The sequence below is a fragment of the Macaca thibetana genome, chromosome 17 (genome assembly GCF_024542745.1).
Source record: "Macaca thibetana thibetana isolate TM-01 chromosome 17, ASM2454274v1, whole genome shotgun sequence".
NCBI lineage: Eukaryota > Metazoa > Chordata > Mammalia > Primates > Cercopithecidae > Macaca > Macaca thibetana.
The window spans coordinates 442,906-462,426 of record NC_065594.1 but is presented as its reverse complement, the minus strand read 5'-3'; the positions used below and the strand labels follow the sequence as shown (position 1 = coordinate 462,426).

The window sequence follows — 19,521 nt, the reverse complement described above, 5'->3', positions numbered from 1 at the left end:
TTATGCAATTCTCCTGCCTCAGCCTCCCGAGTAGCTGGGACTACAGGCGCCTGCCACCTCGCCCGGCTAGTTTTTTGTATTTTTTTTTAGTAGAGACAGGGTTTCACCGTGTTAGCCAGGATGGTCTCGATCTCCTGACCTCATGATCCGCCCATCTCGGCCTCCCAAAGTGCTGGGATTACAGGCTTGAGCCACCGCGCCCGGCCCAATTTTTCAATACATGTTTAATTCCCCAATTTCCAGCAATGATAATATTTTCTCTTTCCACCAGGATTTCTGGGGTCCATAAAAACCAGTAGGTGTATCTGTATCCAAAAATGTGTTCGAAGAAGTTTGTGTTGGACATAATAAAGTATTATTGACAGAGGCAGACAAATGCCTAGGCAGATGGTGTGGGTCCCCAGTAAACCCTACCTCCAAGACAAAGACAGTTTAAAGCCTGAAAGCCAAGCTACAAGTTAAATCCTTGGACCAGACTGAGAACTTGTCTTCCCGTTTGCACACTTTCTTCTGATTGTTCTCCACCCTTTACCTATTTTACATATACTTACCCTTTCCTACTTGTTTTTTCTACACTGTTGTGCCCACCTTTGAGTGGTGCCTTCACCTTCACCTTTTTTGCATACTCACAAACCAATCAGCACACAGTCCCCATTCTGAGTCCATAAAGGCCCCAGACCCAACCACACGGCATAACCATCCCCAACCCTGCGTCCCATCTCTGCTGAAAGCAGTTTTCATCACTCATTAAAATTCTTCCCCACCCTCTTCACTCTCCAGTGTCCCTCATATCCTCATTCTTCTTGGACGTAGTACAAGAGCTTGGGAACCGCTGAATGTGGGTACGAGCTATAACACAGCCAAGCTGGGGCACACCAGCATGGCCAAGCAAGGCCTGGGTGGGGTATTGCCAGCTGAGGGTCCCCACCTTGCAAAGTGACCAAGCAGAAAAATCCTGTATCATTATCTCCTTATCTGAAAAACCCCATCTTCTGATCACCAACCAGCCTGATAGTCAGAATCAAGAACAGCTGTTCAAGAAAGCTGTTACACTGTTCTAAAATGTTCACTAACTGCTTTCTGTCTTAGCTCCCCATAGAGAGGTTCAGATCCCAAATGACAGGTGACAGAGATTCCGGTTTTAGGTGAGAAAAACACTGGACTAATGCACAGAGTAGGTTTCACATCAATACTTCCTGATGGCTGCGAAATGCCATTTACTTACCCAATTCTCTTCTATTATTCCAATGTTATATTTATCATCCTCGCCTAGGTCAATTTGTTGTTTTTGCTCAGCATAAAATTCCTGGAGAGCTGCTAAGGCGTGGGCAGAAAGCTGGGGTGTCTCGTCATCTTCCAAATCACTCATTTCACAAGTTGTTTATAACCTGCAGATCAAGAAATAAATGTTCTGTGCAGATTTTGTTTCCCCTTCCCATCCAGAAATGATTTTTTAAAAATTTTGTTTAACACCAAGGATCCAAACTGAAGTGAATTTTATACAAGTAAACCAAAAATGAAATTCTAAGCCCCCCAGCCAACTGAATAAATCCCTCTTCTGAGGCCAAGTAAACCTGAAAAACCAGGCCACGGTGGAAGGACATATCTCATTATACTCTCCTTCCTTTGGAATTCAGACACACTGACCAGTATTAACATTAAAACAGAGATCTAAAGAGTGACAAAACAGACTCTTTGTAACAATAAGATATCAAATTCCAATCTGACTCTAGTATAGCACACACAACAGATAACAGGCCCCAAAAGAAGTTGAAGTATTTTATCCCCAATATCCCCAAATATATTTTCTGATTTTTTTTTTTTTTTTTTTTGAGACAGAGTCTCGCTCTGTCGCCCAGGCTAGAGTGCAGTGGCCCAATCTTGGCTCACTGTAAGCTCCGCCTCCCGGGTTCACGCCATTCTCCTGCCTCAGCCTCCCCAGTAGCTGGAACTACAGGCGCCCGCCACCACGTCCGGCTACTTTTTTGTATTTTTAGTAGAGATGGGATTTCACCATGTTAGCCAGGATGGTCTTGATCTGCTGACCTCGTGATCTGCATGCCTCAGCCTCCCAAAGTGCTGGGATTATTCGTGTGAGCCACTGTACCCGACCTTTTGACATATTTTGAAATGGCCCTGAAAAGTTGTCTCCTGTGGAGAAAATCTACATACTATAGAGAAGCCCCTTCTCTTTCCAGGTCTTCTCCGGACCCAGGAGAGATTAAGAGTCTGATAGAGGCATTTAGCATCGCTTCTCGCTGAAGCCTGCTGCCTGCAGGCTTCATCTACAGAATAATAAGAACCTTGGTCTCCAGAACCCCTTATCTTAATCCAGACACTCCTTTCCATTGATTCCAAGATAATAACTTAACTCTTTCAACCAACTGCCAATCAAAAAAAATTTTGACTCTACTATGACCAGGAAGCCCTCCACTTTCAGTTGTCCTGCCTTTCTGGACCAAACCATTATATACCTTACATGTACTGATTGATGTCTTATGTCTCCCTAAAACATATAAAGCCAATTTCTTCTGAATAGTTTTATTTATATATACATCAAACAAATTATGGCATATAAATCATGTATCGTATTTTGGCTAGCTTATATATACTCAGTATGAGAAACAGATGGTCAACATAAGAGTAGATCATACTGCCCAAAGCAATCTACAGATCTGATACAATTCCTAACAAATTACAAACATCATTTTTCACAGAATTAAAAAAAAATTCTAAAATTCATATGGAACCAAAGAGAATGAATAGCCAAAGCAATTCTAAGCAAAAAGAAGAAAGCCAGAAGCATCCCATTACTTGACTTCAAACTATACTACAAGGTTATAATAACCAAAACAGCATGGTACAGGTTAAAAAAAAAAAAGATACATAATGGAATACAATAGAAAACCCAGAAATAAAGCCACACACATACAATCAACTGGTCTTCGACCAAGTCAACAAAAATAAATAATGGGGAAAGGATATTCTATCCAATAAATGGTGCTGAGAAAACTAGCTAGCCATTTGCAGAAGAGTAAAACTGGACGCCTACCTCTTACCAGATACAAAAATTAACTCAAGACGTATTAAAGACTGAAATGTAATACCTCAAACTATAAAAACTCTAGGAGAAAATATAAGAAAATCTCTTTTGGACATTGGCTTAGGCAAATAATTTATGACTGAGACCTCAAAAGTAATTGCAACAAAATAAAAAATTGACCAATGGTAAAGCTCTGCATAGCAAAAACAACAATCAACAAAGTAAATAGACAACCTACAGAATCGGAAAAAATATTTGCAAACTATGCATCCAACAAAAGACTAATATACAGAATCTATAAGAAAATTAAATCAACAAGAAAAAAAGAATCGCATTAAAAAGTGGGCAGAGTACATGATCAAAATAAGGCACACAAGTGCCAAGAAACATGAAAAAATGCTCAGCATCACTAATTATCAGAGAAGTGCAAATTAAAATCACAATGAGATGCCATCTCACACCAGTCGGAATGGCTATTATTAAAAAGTCAATAAATAGGCCGGGCACGATGGCTCAGGCCTGTAATCCCAGCACTTTGGGAGGCCCAGGCGGGCAGATCACGAGATCAGGAGATCAAAACCATCCTAGCTAACACGGTGAAATCCGTCTCTACTATAAATACAAAAAAATTAGTCAGGTTGGTGGCAGGGGCCTGTAGTCCCAGCTACTCGGGAGGCTGAGGCAAAAGAATGGCGTGAACCCGGGAGGTGGAGCTTGCAGTGAGCTGATATTGTGCCATTGCTCTCTAGCCTGGGCGACAGAGCAAGACTCTGTCTCAAAAAAAAAAAAAAAAAGTCAAAAAATAACAGATGTGGGCAAGGATATGAGAAAAGGGAATGCTTATACACTGCTGGTATGAATGTAAGTTAGTTAATCCTATGGAAAACAAAAAGACCCCTGTACTAGTCTGTTTATTGCAGGACTATTCACAATAGTAAAGCCATGGAATCAACATAAGTGTCCTATCAAAGATGGGCTGGATAAAGAAAATGTGGTACATATACACCATGGATTAGTACACAGCCATAAAAAAAAGTGAAATCATGTCCTTTGCAGCAACATGGATGCAGCTAGAGGCTATTATCCTTCGTGAAATAAAAGAGAAACAGAAAACCAAATACCACATGCTCTCACTTGTAGATGGGAGCTAAACAATGGGTACAGGTGGACATAAAGACAGAAATAATAGATACCAGGGACTCCAAAAGAGGAGCAGGAAAGAGTAGGGGAAGGATTGAAAAAACTACCTATCAGATACTATGTTCAATATTGGGTGATGGGTTCACTAGAAACCCAAACTCCAGCATCACCCAATATACCCATGTGAAAAACCTGCACATGTATGCCCTGAATCTAAAATTTAAAATAAAAATAAAACATTTTTAAAAAATACACATATTCTAAAAAATAAAAATTTAAAAATTCACAGACAAAACAAATACGTCGAAATAATGGACATACTTAATGCTGATGAGAATGTAGCGATATTGGTATACTATCTAATTTAGATAACAATTTAAATTGGCATAATCTTTTGGAAAGGAATCTGATAATTTGGACATAAATATTTCTACTTTCTACACCAATTCTCATTCCTAAGCTTTCTACTCTGAAATAATCACAGATTCACAGGAAGTTGCAAAAATAATGGAGGTCCATCCCATGTATCCTTCCACCTATTTTTCCACAATGGTAACAACTTATATAACTACAATACAATGTCAAACCAGCAAATGAACAGTACAATCCACAGAGCTCATTTAGTTCAACAGTTTTACACACATTTATTTGCACATGTATGCACATGTGTATAGTTCTAGATAATGCTATCACTGTAGATTCATGAAAACACTTCCTTGGATAAGAGACAGAATATACCAGCACTACAGAGATGAGTTGTACTACCTTTTTAAAGTCATTCCCATCCTCTCCCACCTCACCCTCCATTCCTAACCCCTGGAGAGCATGAATTTGTTCTCCATTTCAATAATTTTGTCACTTCAAGAATTTTAGATAAATGGAATCATACATTACACAACTTGAGATTGTCATTTTTCACTCAGCATGGTTTAAAATTTACCCAGGATGTTCTGTGTATCAATAATTCATTTCTTTTTATTGCTGAGTAGTAATCCATAGTATGGCCACACTTTACTTAACCATTCACCCCCTTAAACATTTGGGCTGTTTCCAATTTTAAGCAATTACAAATAGAGCTGTTGTGAACATTCCTGTATAATGTATAGGAATATTCATTTTCATTTCTCTGGATAAATGCTCAAGAGTATGATGTTGGATTTTATGGTTAGAGTGTGTTTATTTTGAGGACATCAAAAAATTTATTTCATGATGATAAATTAAAAGAGAGTTTTATCAAATGAAGAACTGAATCCCTGTACTATGCGGTTTACTGTGGCCAGAAAAGTCAGGGTTCTCTTTGCAATCATGTAGTTTGTTTTTGAAATGCCTATTGAAGTGAAATGTGCAAATTTTAGAACATCCTTATTGAGATCTAATTCATATACCATACAATTCATCTATTTAAAGTGTACAATTCAGGTGGAATGTGGGAGGCTGGGGCAGGAGGATCACTTGGGCCTAGGAGTTTGAGGCCAGCCTGGGCAATACAGTGAGACCTTGTCTCTAAAAAATGTTTTTTAAAAATTAGCTGAGTGTGATGGCATGTGCCTGTAGACCCAGCTACATGGGAGGCTGAGGTGGGAGGATCGCTTAAGTCCGGAGACATAGGATACAGTGAGTCAAGATCATACCACTGTACTCCAGCCTGAGTAACAGAACGAGAACCTGTGTCAAAAAAAAAAAAAGATAAAAAAATAAAGTGTATAATTCAGTGACTTTTAGTATATTCAGAGTTGTGCAACCATCACTATAATCACATTTTAGAACATTTCAAAACTCCCAAGAGTTTTGCTCTTTTTTTTTTTTTTGCCATACCTTATTAGCGTGCATCCCTATCTCCCCATCCACACTTAGCCCTAGGCAACCACTAATCTACTTTGTCGGTATGTATTTGGTTACTCTGCACATAACAAAATCCCATGTACAAATGGAATCATACAATATGTAGTCTTTTGTAAATAGTTCTGTTTAGTTTTGTAAGTAATTGCCAAACATTTTTCTTGAGTGTCTGTACCATTTTACATTTCCTCTAGCAGTATCTGAGAGATCCAGTTCCTTTGCATCCTCACCAGGATTTGGTATTTATTTCAGCTGCCTCAATGTGTGTGTAGTGCTAGCTTCTGGTAGTGTTAATTCACATTTCCTGAATGCTTAATGTTGAACGTGTTCTCATATTTCTATCTGCCATCTCTTTTTATCTCTGGTAAAATTTCTGCTCATGTCTCTTGCTATAGCTCAATATATCATTTTCTTTTATGGATCTTGTATTTGGTGCTAAGGATTTGTCAACCAGAGTCCCAAAGAAGTTTTGTTTTTTGTTTGAGATGGAGATTCACTCTGTCTCACAGGCTGGAGTGCAGTGGCGCAATCTTGGCTCCCTGCAACCTCTGCCTCCTGGGTTCAAGTGAATCTCTTGCCTCAGGAGCTAGGGTCACAGGCATGTGCCACGACGACCAGCTAATTTTTGTATTTTTAGTCGAGATGGGGTTTTGCCATGTTGGCCAGGCTGGTCTCAAACTCCTGACGTCAGGTGATCTGCTCGCCTTGGCCTCCCAAAGTGCTGGTATTACAAGTGTGAGCCACCATGTTTGGCCCCAAAGACGTTTTATAAAACTTTTTCTATTATGCTTCACATAAAAGTTTTAGGTCAGGTTCTTTTTTGTTATTATTGTGTGCGGATGTACAAATTGCTCCAACATTTGTTGAGGAGGCTATTTTTGAAATTGCATTTTCACCTTTGTCAAAAATCAGTTAGGGACATTTGTATAGGTCTATTTCTGGGTTCTCTGTTCTGTCCCACTGATCTGGGTCTACTGAAAATACCATTCTTGATGACTGAAGTTGAATATTGAGTCTTAAAATCAGTTGGCATGTTTCTTCGTATTTTACTTTTCTTATTCAAAAAATGTTTTAATCTAGTTCCTTTGCCTTTCTCTACAAAGTTTAAAATAAGCTTATGTAGAGCTATAAAAAAAAAAATTCTTCCTGGGAATTTGATAAACATTGTGTTAAAACTGTATATCAATTTAGAGAGGATTGATATCTTTATTTTTGGGGGGGGTCTTCCAATCCATAAAACATAAAACATAGCACATCTCTCAATTTACTTAGTTCATCTTTGATTGGAGACTCACTCTGTCTCACAGGCTGGAGTGCAGTGGCGCGATCTCGGCTCACTGCAAGCTCCACCTCCTGGGTTCATGCCATTCTCCTGCCTTAGCCTCCCGAGTAGCTGGGACTGCAAGCACCCCTGCCACGACCCCAGCTAATTTTTTGTATTTTTAGTAGAGATGGGGTTTCACTGTGTTAGCCAGGATGGTCTCGATCTCCTGACCTCGTGATCTGCCCACCTCAGCCTCCCAAAGTGCTGGGATTACAGACATGAGCCACTGCTCCCAGCCTCATCAGTCTTTTATAATTTTCAACACACAGGTACCGCACTTGTTTTGTTAGATTTATATCAATTTCATTTCAGGGAGCAGGGAGACGTGGCAATGGTAAATGAATTTTTTCAAATTTGATTCAATGTGTTAAATGTTAATATATAAAAATACTGATTTTTGTGTTTTGCTCTATCCTGTAATAATGATGAACTCTTACATTATTTCTAGTAGATCCTTTAGAGACTCCTTGGGATTTTATACTTAGAAAATCATCTCTGGCCGGGTGTGGTGGTTCATGCCTGTAATCCCAGCACTTTGGGAGGCTGAGGTGGGCGGATCACCTGAGGTCGGGAGTTCAAGACCAGCCTGACCAACATAGAGAAACCCTCTCTCTACTTAAAATACAAAATTGGCTGGTCATGGTGGCACATGCCTATAATCCCAGCTATTTGGGAGGCTGAGGCAGGAGAATCACTTGAACCCGGGAGGCGGAGGTTGTGGTGAGCCGAGATCGCGCCATTGCACTCCAGCCTGGGCAACGAGAGGGAAACTCCACCTCAAAAAAGAAAAGAAAATCATCTCTGAAATCAGGAATCATTTTATTTATTCCTTTCCAATTTAGATACCATTTATTTCCTTTTCTTGCCTTATTGCACTGGCTAGGACTTTTTTTTTTTTTTTTTTTTTTTTTAAATTTGAGACAGAGTCTTTCTTTGTCACCAGGCTGGAGTGCAATGGTGTGTTCTCGGCTCACTGCAACCTCCACCTCCTGGATTCAAGTGATTCTCCCTGCTTCAGCATCCCGAGTAGCTAGGATTACAGGTGCCTGCCACCACACCCAGCTACTTTTTTTTTTTTTGCATTTTTAGTAGAGACGGGGTTTCGCCATGTTGGTCAGGCTGGTCTTGAACTCCTAACCTGAAGTGATCCACCCACCTTGGCCTCTCAAAGTGCTGGATTACAGGCATGAACCATCGTGCCCGGCCAGGACTTCTAGTAAGTTGAATAGGAGTGGTAAGAGCAGATATCCTATGCTTGTCCCAGATTTTAAGTGGGAAGCCATTCAATCTTTCACCATTAAGTACGATGCAGCCACAACCTTCTGGGCTCAAGTGATCTTTCCACCTCAACCTCCCAAGTAGCTGGGACTACAGGTGTGCGTCACCATACCCAGCTAACATTTTTATATTTTATAGAGATGGGGTCCCACTTTGGTGCCCAGGCTGGTCTCAAACTGCTGAGCTCAAGTGTTCTTCCTGCCGCAGCCTCCAAAATGCTGGGATTACAGGTGTGAGCCACTACACCCAGAGTGTAGATGTTTTATGTTAAGATGAGGAAGTTCCCTTTATTAGTAGTTTGCCAAGTTTGGTCATGAATGGGTGTTGAATTTTCAAATAACTTTTTGGTATCAACTTACACAATCGTGATTTTTCTTTAACCTCATGATATAAATTAAACTGATTTTCTATTAAACCAGTCTCACATTCCTGGAATAGGTTCCACTTAATTGTGGTATATAATTCTTCTTATGTATTTCTAGATCATATTTACTAATATTTTGCTGAGGATTCCGTCACCTATCTTCGGGAGGTACACTGGTCTTTAGTTGCCACCCAGTGGTATTTTGTTACAGCATCCCTAGCATTTAAGGCTTGATTTTTTTTTTTTTTTTTTTGAAACAGAGTTTGGCTATTGTCACCAGGCTGCAGTGCAATGGCTCGATCTCAGCTCACTGCAACCTCTATCTCCTGGGTTCAAGTGATTCTCCAGCCTCAGCCTCCCCAGTAGCTGGGATTACAGGGACCCACCACTCCACCTGGCTAATTTTTGCATTTTTAGTAGAGATGGAGCTTCACCATGTTGGCCAGGCCAGTCTCAAACTCCTGACCTCCAGTGATCACCCGCCTTGACCTCCCAAAGTGCTGGAATTACAGGCACGAGCCACCATGCCTGGCCTGAAAATTTCTGTTATGAGAGGCCTTTAACTGCAAATTCAATACTTACAGGGCTATTCACATTATCAATTTCATATTGGGTGAGTTCTGGTAGTTTGTAGTTTCAATGAATTGGTCCACTTCATCTAAGTTGTTAAAATTTATCTGTATAGAGATGTTTATAGCAGTGCCTAATTGTTTCTAATGTCTTTAGGATCTGTACTGATATCCCCATTTCATTCCTAATGTCAGTAATTTCTATTTTCTCTTTTTTCTTACTAAAGGTTCATTAATTTTATTGATCTCTTTTAAAAAATAAGTTTTTGCATCGTTGACTTTGTTTTCAATTTCACTGATTTCTGCCTTTCATTTCCTTCCTTCTACTTTCTTTGCATTTGTTTTGTTTTAAGCTACCTTTTTGATCTGGGAGTTTAGAACACTGTTTTGAGACCATTCTTCTAATTTAAGCGTTTAGTGCTTTAAATTCCCTTTTAGCAACATCCCAGCAAATTTGTATACTTTTTCACCCATTTTCATTCAGTTCAGTGTACTTTTAAATTTCTGTCTGGCTCATATATTATTTAGAAGTACACTGTTTAATTTCCAAGTGTTTGGAGATTTTCGTTAGGTTTTCTAGCATGTATAATTTCAATACTTTTTTCAAATGCTGAAGTTTGTGTAATGGCTATGGATATGGCCTATGTTGGTGAAATGTTCCATGAATACTTGAAAATAATGTGTATTTTGATGTTGTTGGGTGAAGGTTACATAAATGTGAATAGATCCTTTCGGTTAATGGTGTTATTAAGTCCCCTGTATCCTTGCTGGTTTCCCATCTAGTAGTTCTATGGATTGCTGAGAGGGAATTGAAGTACCCAGCTGTAATTGTGGATTCAGTTTTTACTTCATGCTTCATGTAATTTAAATTGTTCTCATTTGGTAGGTACACTCTTAGAATTCTTGTTTGTTCTTGATGAATTCACTCTTATCATTATGTAATTCTGTTGTTGTTGTTCTGGTGATTTCTTTACTCTTTTTTTTTAAGTTTTTTTTTTTTTTTTTTTTTTTGAGACGGAGTCTCACTCTCTCGCCCAGGCTGGAGTGCAGTGGCTGGATCTCAGCTCACTGCAAGCTCCGCCTCCCAGGTTTACGCCATTCTCCTGCCTCAGCCTCCCGAGTAGCTGGGACCACAGGCACCCGCCACCTCACCCGGCTAGTTTTTTTGTATATTTTAGTAGAGACGGGGTTTCACCATGTTAGCCAGGATGGTCTTGATCTCTTGACCTCATGATCCACTCGTCTCGGCCTCCCAAAGTGCTGGGATTACAGGCTTGAGCCAACGCGCCCGGCCTTTTTTAAAGTTTTTTAACTTATTTGCATATTTTAAAAATTGTGCATTCCAATAATTAAAATCATTTGAACAACAACAAAAAAAGGCACTCTAATTAAACTGCATTACAGCCTGCAGGACACCTTGGGCCAGCTTGGTTTTACTCCAGATTTCACTGTCGTCCCACCCCCACTTCTTCCACCCCACTTCTTCCTTCACCAACATGCAAGTTCTTTCCTTCCCTGCCAGCCAGATAGACAGATGGAAGAGGCAGGCGCGGCCTTCGTTGTCTGTAGTTCTTTTATGTGACAGGGGTAGCACAGTCATTTAAACTTGATCTAACCTCTTTGCATCTTATAAGTTAAACAGCTAAAAGAAGTAAAATAAGGTGGCAATGCTTGTGGAATGTACAGTGCATAGTGGCGGCACACGCCTCATTACGATTCGCCTCCTTGCTTCTCCTGTTCAATCGCTTCTTTGGAAGGCGGTGGATTTTTCTCTTGCAGTCTCGTCTTCTTCAGTCTCGATTTATCGAATTTCTCGATCTCAGCCATATTGGGTTTGTCAGACATGGTTGCGGAGGAAAAGCAGAGCGAGGCACGCAAGAACAAGCGAAGTCTGGTCTGCGCAGTGGCCACCACCGAGTTGACTTCTTTACTCTTATGTCTACTTTACCTGCTATCAGTAAAAGTGCTCATGCTTTTTAAAAAAATCTTCTATGGTATATATTTTCCTTCCTTTCACTTTCAACACACACACACCCTGCTAATTTTGAAGTGAGTTTCTTGTGGGCAGCACATAGTTTTCTCCTAAAAAAAAAAAAAATCCTGGCCAGGCGCAGTGGGTGGCTCACGCCTGTTATCCCAGCACTGTGGGAGGCTGAGGCGGGAGGATCACGAGGTCACGAGTTTGAGACCAGCCTGGTCAACATAGTGAACCCCGGTCTCTACTAAAAATACAAAAACTAGCCATGCATGGTACCTCTAATCCCAGCTACTCGGGAGGCTGAGGCAGGAAAATCGCTTAAACCCAGGAGGCGAAGGTTGCAGTGAGTGAGATTGTGCCATTGCACTCCAGCCCAGGCAACAGTGTGAGACTCCAACTCAAAAATAAAAATAAAAAATAAATCCTTACTGATAAGCTCTTTTATTGGTGCATTTAGACGTTTTACACTTAATTATTGATATATTGTGCTTAAGTCTGCTATTTCATTATTTGCTTTGTGTTTCTTCCCTTGGTTTTTTTTTTTTTGAGATGGAGTTTCACTTTCGCCCAGGCTGGAGTGCAGTGACGCAGTCTTGGCTCACTGCAACCTCCGCCTCCTGATTTCAAGTGATTCTCTTGCCTCAGCCTCCCCAGTAACTGGGATTACAGGTGCCCGCCACCACGCCCAGCTAATTTTTGTATTTTTTAGTAGAGACAGGAGTTCACCATGTTGGCCAGGCTGGTCTTGAACTCCTGACCTTGTGATCTGCCCGCCCTCTTCCCTTGGTTTTAATTCTTGTTTCATTTTCTAGCTTTCATATATGCTTCTAGAATTTTTCTTTTTAGAATTATTTTATACCAAAAGACAAATAGGCAAAACATTTCAATAGGCACTTTATAAAAGATGACACACAGATAATCAAAAATCATATGAAAAGGTGTTCAACCTTGTCATCAGGGAATGCAAATTATAATCATAATGAAGTACCACTATACACCTACCAGACTGACCGCAATTAAGAAGTCTAACATCAAGTAGGCATATATATATATGAAAAGATGCTCAAAGTAGAAATATATAATAGAGGCTGGGCATGGTGGCTCAAACCTGTAATCCCAGCACTTTGGGAGGCCAAGGTGGGCAGATCATGAGGTTAGGAGTTCAAAACCAGCCTGGGCAACATGGTGAAACCCCATCTCTACTAAAAATACAAAAAAATTAGCCAGGCATGTTGGCGTGCACCTGTAATCTCAGCTATTTAGGAGGCTGAGGCAGTAGAATCGCTTGAACCTGGGAGGTGGAGGTTGCAGTGAGCACACATCACACCACTGCACTCCAGCCTGGGTGACAGAGTGAGACTCCATCTCAAAAAAACAGAAGGAAAAGGAAAAAAACATGTAATAGAAAAAATTAAACTCAACTGAAATGTCCAGCTATTAGATAGTATATAACGTTGTATATTCCTACAGTATAAATATATTCACTACACAGCAGTGAAAACATTTTATAAATCTATTTCTTTCTCTATTGTTAGCTTACTAGCTGTGACTATTTAAGAGGTTGCTTAAGAATTATGGTATATGGCCGGGTGTGGTAGCTCACATCTGTAATCCCAGCACTTTGGGAGGCTGAGGCAGGCGGATCACCTGAGGTCAGGAGTTTGAGACCAGCCTGACCAATATGGTGAAATCCTGTCTCAACTAAAAATACAAAAATTAGCCGGGTGTGATGGCAGGCGCCTGTAGTCCCAGCTACTTGGGAGGCTGAGACAAGAGAATTGCTTGAACCCAGGAGGCAGAGGTTGCAGCAAGCCAAGATCACGCCACTTCACTCCAGCCTGGGCAACAGAGCCAGATTCTGTCTCAAAAAAAGAAACTTCTGATAGTATACATAAATCCATTTCTCTTCTCCAAATCTTTGTGTTACTGTTGTCATACATCCTACTTTTTACATTTGTTATAAATGCCACATTACATTGTTAAATTAAAAACTCATATATATATTTAACTCCTCATTCTGTTGAATAGCTATTTCCAGCTGGTGTCATTTTCCTTCTGCTTGAATGTCTTCGTTGAACATTCCTTGTGGTACAATTCTGCTGGTGATGCATTCTCTCAGCTTTTGCTTCTGATAATGTCTGTTTAACTGTGGGTATAGAATTTGAGGTTGACAAGTTTTCTTTTGGTATTTTAAAGATAGTCCTCCACTGTCTATTCACTGCATTGTTTCCACACATAAAATCTGCTGTAATTCTTATTTTTCTTCATGTCTTTCTTTTCTATGGTTTTAAAGGATTTTCTCTTTATTACTGGTTTTGGGTATTTGATTATTATGTGCCTTGGTGTGGTTTTTTACATATTTCTTGTACTTTGTGTTTATTGAGCTTCTTAGATCTGTGGGTTTATAGTTTTTCACCAAAATTGGAAAAACTCTGACCATTATTTCCCAAGTAATCTTCTGTCGCCCTTCCCTTTCAGGGACTCCAATTATACACATATTTAGTAGCTTCACATTGTACCACAGCTCTTTGATGCTTTCTTCATTTTAAACTTCTTTCTCTTTGTATTTCATTTGTGATGGCTTCTATTTCTAGTGTTCAAGTTTACTAATCTTCTATTCTTCTATGCCTAATCTATTAATCCCCTACAGTGTAATTTTCACCACAGACATTTAATCTCAGACATCTCCAAAAGTTACATGAGTCTTTATTTGCATATTTCCAGTTAACATGTTCAATCTTCCCTGTAGCTTTTTGAAAGCATAGAATATAAATTTATTTTAGCATCCTTGTCCACTACTTCTAACATACATCTATTCTGGGTCAGTTTCAGTGGACTGATTTTCCCATTATGGATTGTATTTTCTTGATTTTTTACATGTCTGATAGTTTTTTTAATTGAATGCCAGACATTGTGAATTTTAACTTGTATGCTATATATTTCTGTATTCCTATATAATTATTCTTGATTTGCACTGAGACACAGTTTAGTTACTTGGAAACAATTTGATCCTTTCAGGTCTCATTTTTAAGACTGTTAGACAAGAGCAGAGCAGCACTTAGTCTAGACTGATTACACCCCATTACTGAGGCAAAACCCTTTGAAGTACTCTATCCAATGCCCCATAAATTATGAGGTTTTCCAGTCCAGCTGGTAGAAAAAAACACTATTCTTGGTCTTGAATGAATCAGGTACTGTTCCTTCAAATCTTTTCAGATGTTTATTTCCGTATCTTCCAGTAGTTTCTCAAGGAGGTCCCTTTGCAGATACCTGGAGTTCTTTCTCTGTTCTCTTTGGTACTCAGCCTTGCACTCTAACCATCTTGGCCTACCCAGATTCTCAGCTATTAGTGTATTTTATGTGCGGCCCAAGACAATTCTTATTCCAATGTGGCCCAGGGAAGCCAAAAGACTGGACACCTCAATCTTTTGAAGGGTCTATTGGAAGGCTAAGATTGTAAATAGTGGTTAATTTCAGCGAATTTCAGCTCTCTGATCAGCAGCAGCTACCCATTCTCACCCTCCAGCCCCCTGACAAGCAGCTATGCATGCACTCTTGTTTTAAGTCTTAATTTATAAAGGTGACAGAGAGGACATGGAGAGATCAATGCCATTGAAAAGAAAGTTTAATGTTACAATTCTCCCCAGAAATGAGGGTCATGGCATGCCACAGGGGGCCACGTGAAACTGTCACGAGCAGAGACCACAAAGCAGAGAAAGGACCTGAGACTATGCCTTTATTGCTAAGTAAGTGGGAAGGATCTAGGTGGTGACATCCCCTATAGGGCATAAAGCAAAAACAGGCATTCTATGGTTGTCACCAGGAAGTCTGTGATATGAGGTTTGTGCACCCCCAAGAGAGGGCTTAAAAGGATGATGTAAACAATTTTAGCCTTTAGTTTATCCCTGTAATTAATACATGCCAAACAGGCAAACACAAAATCTAAACACAGAATAGTTCCAGGAGCAGCTTGGCTATGCACACACTGAGGAACACCTTGCATAAAACTTACAGGAAATACCTGTCTTTCAAACATTGGAATAATCTGTTCTGACTACCTTTGCTGCTTCCAATAAGAAAGCCAAAGACACAGGTGGCGGTCATTGTTGCAAGCCCCTCTCCCTCTGGCTAAAGTGACTTCCAGCAGATTTAAAGTGCCAGCACCTTTCCCCCATGCTTTTACTTTTCTTTTTTACCCTTTCGGGAAGCCAGACATCTAAGGACTGAGACATTCAAACACAATGGCTTCCAGAGTTATCACATTATTATTCAAATGCCTAATTTTCAACATAAAAATTAGAAGGCACACAAAGAAATAGGAAAGTACAGCCCATTCAAAGGAAAAAAATAAATCAAGAGAAACCATCCCTGAGAAAGACTAGATGGTTGGCCTCATAGACAAAGACTTTAAAATAACTATCTTAAAGTTTCTCAGATAACTAAAGAAAGGTGTAGAGTAAGTGAGGAAAATGACATATGAACAAAATTGGAAATATAAATAGAGACAGAAAACAAAAGGAGACTAGAAATTCTGGAGCTGAAAAGTACAACAATGAAATGAAAAACTCACTAGAGGAATTAAAAGCAGTTTTAAGCAGGCAAAAGAGAATCAGCAAGCATGAATATAGGAAAATGAAATATACACATACAATGGAATATGATTCCCTTGGAAAAGAAGGAAATTCTGATATATGCTACAATATAGATAAACCTTCAGGACATTATGCTGAGTGAAATAAGCCAGTCATTTAAAAAAATACTGCGTAACTCCATTTATATTAAGTACCTAGAGTTGTCAAAATCACAGAGACAGAAAGTAGAATTGTGGTTGCTAGGGGTTCGGGGGAGGGGAGACTAGGGTTGAATGGGTATAGTGTTCAGTTTTATAAGCTGAATAGTGATGGATTATCTACTTTTAAGGTTTTTATACTTAGAACTAAAAATAATTTCACTCAACATGGGGTTGTCTATAGAAGTCCCACCAAAGAATGGTATGAATACTTGAAATGAATAGTTCTAGTTTACTGCAATAAGCACAAAGAACACATTTTCAGGAAAGCATACGAGGACCCAACAGGCTGGAATATTTCCAAGTAAAAATTCCAAAGATTATCTTGTGCGCATGCTGAACTGAGAAAACACGGCAAAATGATCTTCAAACAACTAAAAGGTTTCAATTTGGTATTTCAGAATTGTGAGTTCATACAGGAAAAAAAATCAGGGAACTATTAAAAGCCAATGTTGCCTGGCAAAATTGAAGAGTACAAGTTCCTAAAAAAGGCTGCACCACAATACTGCCTAGAACTGAAAGAAAAATAAAAGTGTGTTTGTGTGTATGAGTGTGTCCATATACATATGCAGACACATACATACACACATATGCATATATATTTATCTTTGACATAGAAATATATATATATATTTTTTTGAGACAGGGTTTCACTCTGTTGCCCAGGCTGGAGTGCAGTGGTGTGATCATGGCTCACTGCAGCCTCAAATTCCCCAGCTCAAGCAATTCTCCCATCTCAGCCTCCTGAGTAGCTGCGACTACAGGTGCACACCACCACGCCCAGCTAATTTTTGTAGAGACAGGGGTCTCCTCATGTTGCCCAGGCTGGTCCTGAACTCCTGGAGTCAAGTAATCCACCCATCTTGTTCTCCCAAAGTGCTAGGATTACCAGCATGAGCCATCATGCCCAGCCAATTCCATTTTTATTAGTACTTTCCACAGCTGCACCACTGAAGAAGGGCTTTTATTACCAGAGTCTCCTGCTGTCGCCCAGGCTGGAGTGCAGTGGTGCTGCAAGCTCCGCCTCCCGGGTTCATGCCATTCTCCTGCCTCAGCCTCCTCAGCAGCTGGGACTACACACGCCCGCCACCATGCCTGGCTAATTTTTTGTATTTTTAGTAGAGATGGGGTTTCACCATGTTAGCCAGGATGGTCTGATCTCCTGACCTCGTGATCCACCCCCCCGCGGCCTCCCAAAGTGCTGGGATTATAGGCGCAAGCCACCGTGCCCGGCCATCGAAGAAGGGCTTTTAAATTACAGCCTGTAACTTGTTAATCACTTAGAAATAAAACATGAAAACCAAAAAGGAATCAGTTGACTTTAAGTGCAAAACAAGGAATTCCAAAGAGCAATTTAATAAAACTGTCTACTTTCATAGCTGTAAAAGGCAATTAAGTTCCAATCTATGTAAGAATTTGATCCCAAAATAAAAGTTTGAAGTGTATTAAATCCATTCCTTTGATAATCATTTTCTACCATGTAGGAAGCACTGTTTGTTCTAGGTGGTAAGTCTCAAAGTCCTTATTCTCTTGGTGCTTACATTCGAGAGGAAGACAGACTAAAACAATACGTATGAAATAAATGTTAGATAACAGTAAGATTAACAGAGGAACACATGGAGAGCATAGGGGGCTGCAATTTTAAGAGTCGTAGAATGTTTCCTACATTGTTAAAGTGAGTTCAAAAGTGCATCACTTCTAATGAGGAAAACTGAAATCGGTTAGCAAGATAAACATCAAAGATTAAATGAAATGGCCGGGAGCAGTGGCTCACGCCTATAATCCAAGCACTTTGGGAGGCTGAGGCGGGCATATCACCTGAGGTAAAGAATTCGGTATCAGCCTGGCCAACATCGTGAAACCCATCTCTACTAAAAATACAAAAACTAGTGAGGCGTGGTGGCAGCCGCCTATAGTCCCAGCTACTCAGGAGGCTGAGGCAGGAGAATCACTTGAACCCGGGAGATGGAGGCTACAGTCAGCTGAGATCTCGCCATTGCACTCCAGCCTGAGTCACAAGAAACTTCATTTCAAAAAAAAAAAAATTAAATTAACCTATTTTTAACATTTTTTAAATCACTATCTCATTATAGCTTTATTATTTTTAAAATTTCTAAGGGGGTTTATGATCCAAAAGAGTTGGGAAGTACTGTTATATTATTATCTTTAAATTTTTTCTGGCTACTCTGGGCACACTCTCTATGGGGTGGTCCTGCACCACAAGTGGCAGTAAAAAAATTTTTCTTTATATTTTGAAATTTGTACCTATGGATTATATTGAAATTATATTATTATTAAACTGACCTTGGACCTTATGTGGCTCAGACTCTAGATCAGCAGTTCTCACAGAACGAGGAGCTCTTTTGTCGCTAAGGGGAACATCTGGCAATGCCTGGAGACATTTTTGGTTGCCATAAATGGGAAGGAGGGTGCCACTGGCATCCGGTGGGTAGAGGCTGCCGAACTTAAAATTCACAAGACAGCCCTCCACATCAAAGAAGTATCCCACCCCACAAGCTGCAGCCGAAAAATTCTAGGTTAGGCAGACACATGGCGAACACCAACGGTAAGGTGGACGCCCTCTATAGAGAAGCACCATTCACGCCCTGGGATCAGAGTGGAGGGCCTGAGTGGGGAGAGGAGTGAAAGAGCAGGTGGAGTTTCAACTCGACCTGAAGGAAAGGTAAGGATGAAGAGTGAGGATTTCAGAAGAATGGAACAGCCTGACCAAAGGGTCGGACACGTTGGCTTGTAGCGTAAGCAGGGATTAGCCGGCTTCTCATGGGCTGTGGTTAGTCTCTTTTTGTATAAAATCACTCAATTTCCATGTTACCAAATTTACTTAGGGCAAAACCACCATACTATAATTTCCACATTCATTCTTGTGTGAAATTAGGTTAAGACAGTGTGATCCAGCGGAAAAAGCATTAACCTAGGAGCCATCCCAGACTCCAGTAAACCGCAGGAGAGCGAGACTCCCTCTACGAATGGGTAAGGCCTAGATATTCTCCAAATACTTTTTATAGATTGCTGTATGATTCTACCCTTAATCCAATGTATGTCCAGAAAAGGGCCAAAGGTTTTCATTCTCTTTTCATCTTTGAGTCCCCCTGCCTCAAACAGTTCCTTCCGTATCGCTTTCCAGAATTCCATTTATCCTGTTTTTAAATTAACTTTAAAAAGGAGGTAACGCTTAC

The 19,521-nt window shown here is 40.1% G+C and overlaps 4 protein-coding genes across 19 annotated transcripts in view; 2 read left to right on the top strand and 2 right to left on the bottom strand.

The window, feature by feature from the left end:
• The window catches only part of MRPL57 (mitochondrial ribosomal protein L57), a 407,990-nt gene that overhangs the window by 39,071 nt on the left and 349,398 nt on the right, over nt 1-19,521 (top strand). The gene's annotated exons all lie outside the window — the stretch shown is intronic.
• SAP18 (Sin3A associated protein 18) overlaps nt 1-19,521 on the top strand; it is a 556,924-nt gene that overhangs the window by 220,669 nt on the left and 316,734 nt on the right. The window lies entirely within an intron of this gene.
• The window catches only part of EEF1AKMT1 (EEF1A lysine methyltransferase 1), a 351,602-nt gene that overhangs the window by 64,858 nt on the left and 267,223 nt on the right, over nt 1-19,521 (bottom strand). For all 8 annotated transcript variants that reach the window (XR_007720886.1, XM_050766759.1, XM_050766758.1 and 5 more), the window contains one exon: nt 1,226-1,388. Coding sequence is in view for 6 of the 8 variants with exons in the window: in XM_050766759.1 (XP_050622716.1) it covers nt 1,226-1,369 (144 nt within the window). In the remaining 2 variants the exon portion in view is untranslated. The remainder of the gene's footprint in view (nt 1-1,225; nt 1,389-19,521) is intronic.
• On the bottom strand, nt 11,023-19,515 carry LOC126940705 (thymosin beta-4-like). The gene has a single exon (XM_050766797.1). It carries the CDS (start codon nt 11,400-11,402, stop codon nt 11,268-11,270), a length of 135 nt encoding a protein of 44 aa, XP_050622754.1. The 5' UTR covers nt 11,403-19,515; the 3' UTR covers nt 11,023-11,267.

Bases quoted from the DNA above. Each gene is read 5' to 3' on its own strand.
- LOC126940705 (XM_050766797.1), bottom strand. From the start codon at position 11,402: ATGTCTGACAAACCCAATATGGCTGAGATCGAGAAATTCGATAAATCG.